General features: G+C 37.8%; 1 protein-coding gene across 1 annotated transcript in view; it reads left to right on the top strand.

Moving 5' to 3' along the window:
- The window catches only part of FKBP15 (FKBP prolyl isomerase family member 15), a 65,094-nt gene that overhangs the window by 19,568 nt on the left and 42,871 nt on the right, over nucleotides 1-2,655 (top strand). Inside the window, exon 5 of the mRNA XM_019635796.1 lies at nucleotides 2,234-2,376. Within this exon, the coding sequence (XP_019491341.1) occupies nucleotides 2,234-2,376 (143 nt within the window). The remainder of the gene's footprint in view (nucleotides 1-2,233; nucleotides 2,377-2,655) is intronic.

Raw genomic sequence — 2,655 nt, 5'->3', positions numbered from 1 at the left:
GTGGGAATAGCCCACCATCCCATGTGGGAGTCGTACCAGCAACCTTGTTAGGAGCACGTGCTCTCACCAGCTGAGCCATCCTGCCATCTATTGGCAGCTCAGTGGCAGCTCACTGGCCCATGTGGGAATCGAACTGGTGGCCCTGTTGCTCAGAGCTCGCGCTCTTAACCGACCGAGCCACTCAGCTGGCCCTCTTTTCTTTTTTTATAGTTCTTTTTTTCTGACTGAGGCAAAATTCATATAGCATAAAATTAATCATTTTGCTTTTGTTTTTACATTTAAGTTTTTATTTTTTTGTTTTGAATAGATAAATTACATTTATATGGTATAGTTATCATAACAATATAACAACATATACACAAAGAAGACTCACTCCCATCCATGTCCCCATCTACCCCATTCCATCTCAACCCCCCCCTCCACCCTTGGTAACTGCTTTTATTAGTTTCCTATATATTCTTTCAGTGTTTCTTTATGTAGGTGCAAGCATGTAGGAATGTATATTTTATTTCTCCCCCTTCTTTCACAAAATATAGCATACTGTATATATTATCCACCTTGCTTTTTACATATTATAACATATAACAGTATCTTTCCATGTTAGTATATAGACAGTTTTCTCATTCTTCTTTAGTTTCTAGATCACAATATTCCATTGTGTGGATATGGTTTATAATTAGTTTTCTCTTGGATCCAACTTTTTTTGGTTATATGTCTTCATCAGTTAAGAAAAAAAATGAGCACACACTCCCAGTCTATTAACAAATTATATACATAAGGTACGGCCATCCCCTCTAACCAGGCTTAATGTCTTGTCACTGTAGGTTAAAAAGAATTTAAAAATAGAGGTTATGATCATTTTTTTTTGTACTGAGTGGATCATCTTGTGCCCCTCAGAGGCGTGCACTCTCCACTCTGAAAGCTGTACTTTGAAGCAGTTAATGGATACAGAGGCTTCTAGCACAGGAGCTAGTGTGCAGTCTGCGTGGCTACACTGCGGTGTAGTGTGTAGTCAGTGCCAAGTCAGAGTTCAGTGAACCAGAGTTTAGAACAAAGAACCCCTGTTTCCTTCTTTCCCCCAAATCTCTTCTGAATATCTATCTACTGAATTGCTCCTGGGCTTTTGAGAGGTACTGTCATCTAAAAAACCTCCCTCCCTTAATCTGTACTTTAGTTTTTCATCTGTAAAATGAGAATAATTATACCTGGTGGGAGACTTGACCGAAATGAAGTAATACATATGAAACCACTTTGTCCATTCCAAACATATTGGGAGTTATTTTTACTGCTATTACTTATGTACTCGTATGACCCATGTGTGCTTCTAGACAAGAAAACTCTCATTTTCTAGAAGAAATGGTTTGAAATAGATATGGCAGGGGTATGTGTTGGATGTGATACAAGAGCTTAAAGATATAGAGCTGACTGAAATGAATGAACCTTGATTACAGTGATTTTTTATGGCTTCCTTCTTTTGTTAGCATCCGGATACCGTCAAGGCCAAGTTGATCTCTCGGATGGCTAAAATGGGCCAGCCCATGCTGCCCATCCTTCTGCCACAGCTGGATTCCAATGATTCAGAAGTCGAAGTATGTTCCCTTGGCTGTATTAGAATGAATAATGCAGATGTTGCTATCTTCTGTTCCTTTGGTCTAAATTATTGCTTTTTCTGTCTCTAACCCAGAATCATTATTTAGAGAGCTTATATTCAAAATAGTACAGACTGGTATTAGTANAGCTACGGATTGGTGAAATATATTTTGTAATAGCATAGGTATTTATGATTTTTCTGTTCCCAAAACCCTTTGGAGATTTTTTTTTTTTTGGAGGTAATAACAGTTAAGGGCAAGACCCTTGAAATTAGACATGCTCCAGTAGTTAAAAAGTGATACTGTAGGTCAATAATTTAGTAACACGGAAATACATAAATAGAGAGTGAGCAAAGCAGATTACAAAACAATACAGCCCTATTTTTGTAAAAGATACATACGCACACACACATAGATAATATAAATGTGAAATACTACATCCAGAATTCTTAAAATGTTATTGCTGTAGTTGGATTGCAGGTGATTCTTACCTTTTTTTTTTTTTTGGCTTATCTACATTTTCTGATTTGCCTACAATGAACAGGTAGTGACTTGTGTAATGAAGAATAAATAAAATGCAAGGAGGATGGAAGGGGAAGGGTGCCTTTTTGGTGGCCTATTCCACCTGTGGGTTCTTTCCCTAGGTGAAGTTTGCCAGAGATTCCAGCTCTGATGGGCACAGTGTTAGTTCCCAGGATTCTGTGGCCCCTTCTCCCATACCTGGTGCTGACAGCCTCCCTGGTGATCCTCTTGTATCACCACCCACATCGGTGCCTTTCAAATCAGGGTAAGATACTGAAGTTGTATCAAGCTATTTTGTTGTCCATAAAAATTATTCTTAGAGAGGTTCAGAAATAGGGGTATAGTTGAGAACTTAAAAAAAAAAAAGTAAATAACTGGGAAAAAAATGGGATGAAGGAAATGGGGAAATACTTACATCATATTTTTCTGACAAAGGGTTAACATTCATAGTCTTAGTAAAAGCACTAAGTCAGATATTTAAGAATAATTGCCAAACCCCGGAAGAAAGTTGGGCAAAAGACATAATCACAAAATATTTACCCAA

This window comes from Hipposideros armiger, unplaced genomic scaffold, assembly GCF_001890085.2.
Source record: "Hipposideros armiger isolate ML-2016 unplaced genomic scaffold, ASM189008v1 scaffold_24, whole genome shotgun sequence".
Lineage (NCBI taxonomy): Eukaryota > Metazoa > Chordata > Mammalia > Chiroptera > Hipposideridae > Hipposideros > Hipposideros armiger.
This window is presented reverse-complemented; position numbering and strand designations above follow the sequence as displayed.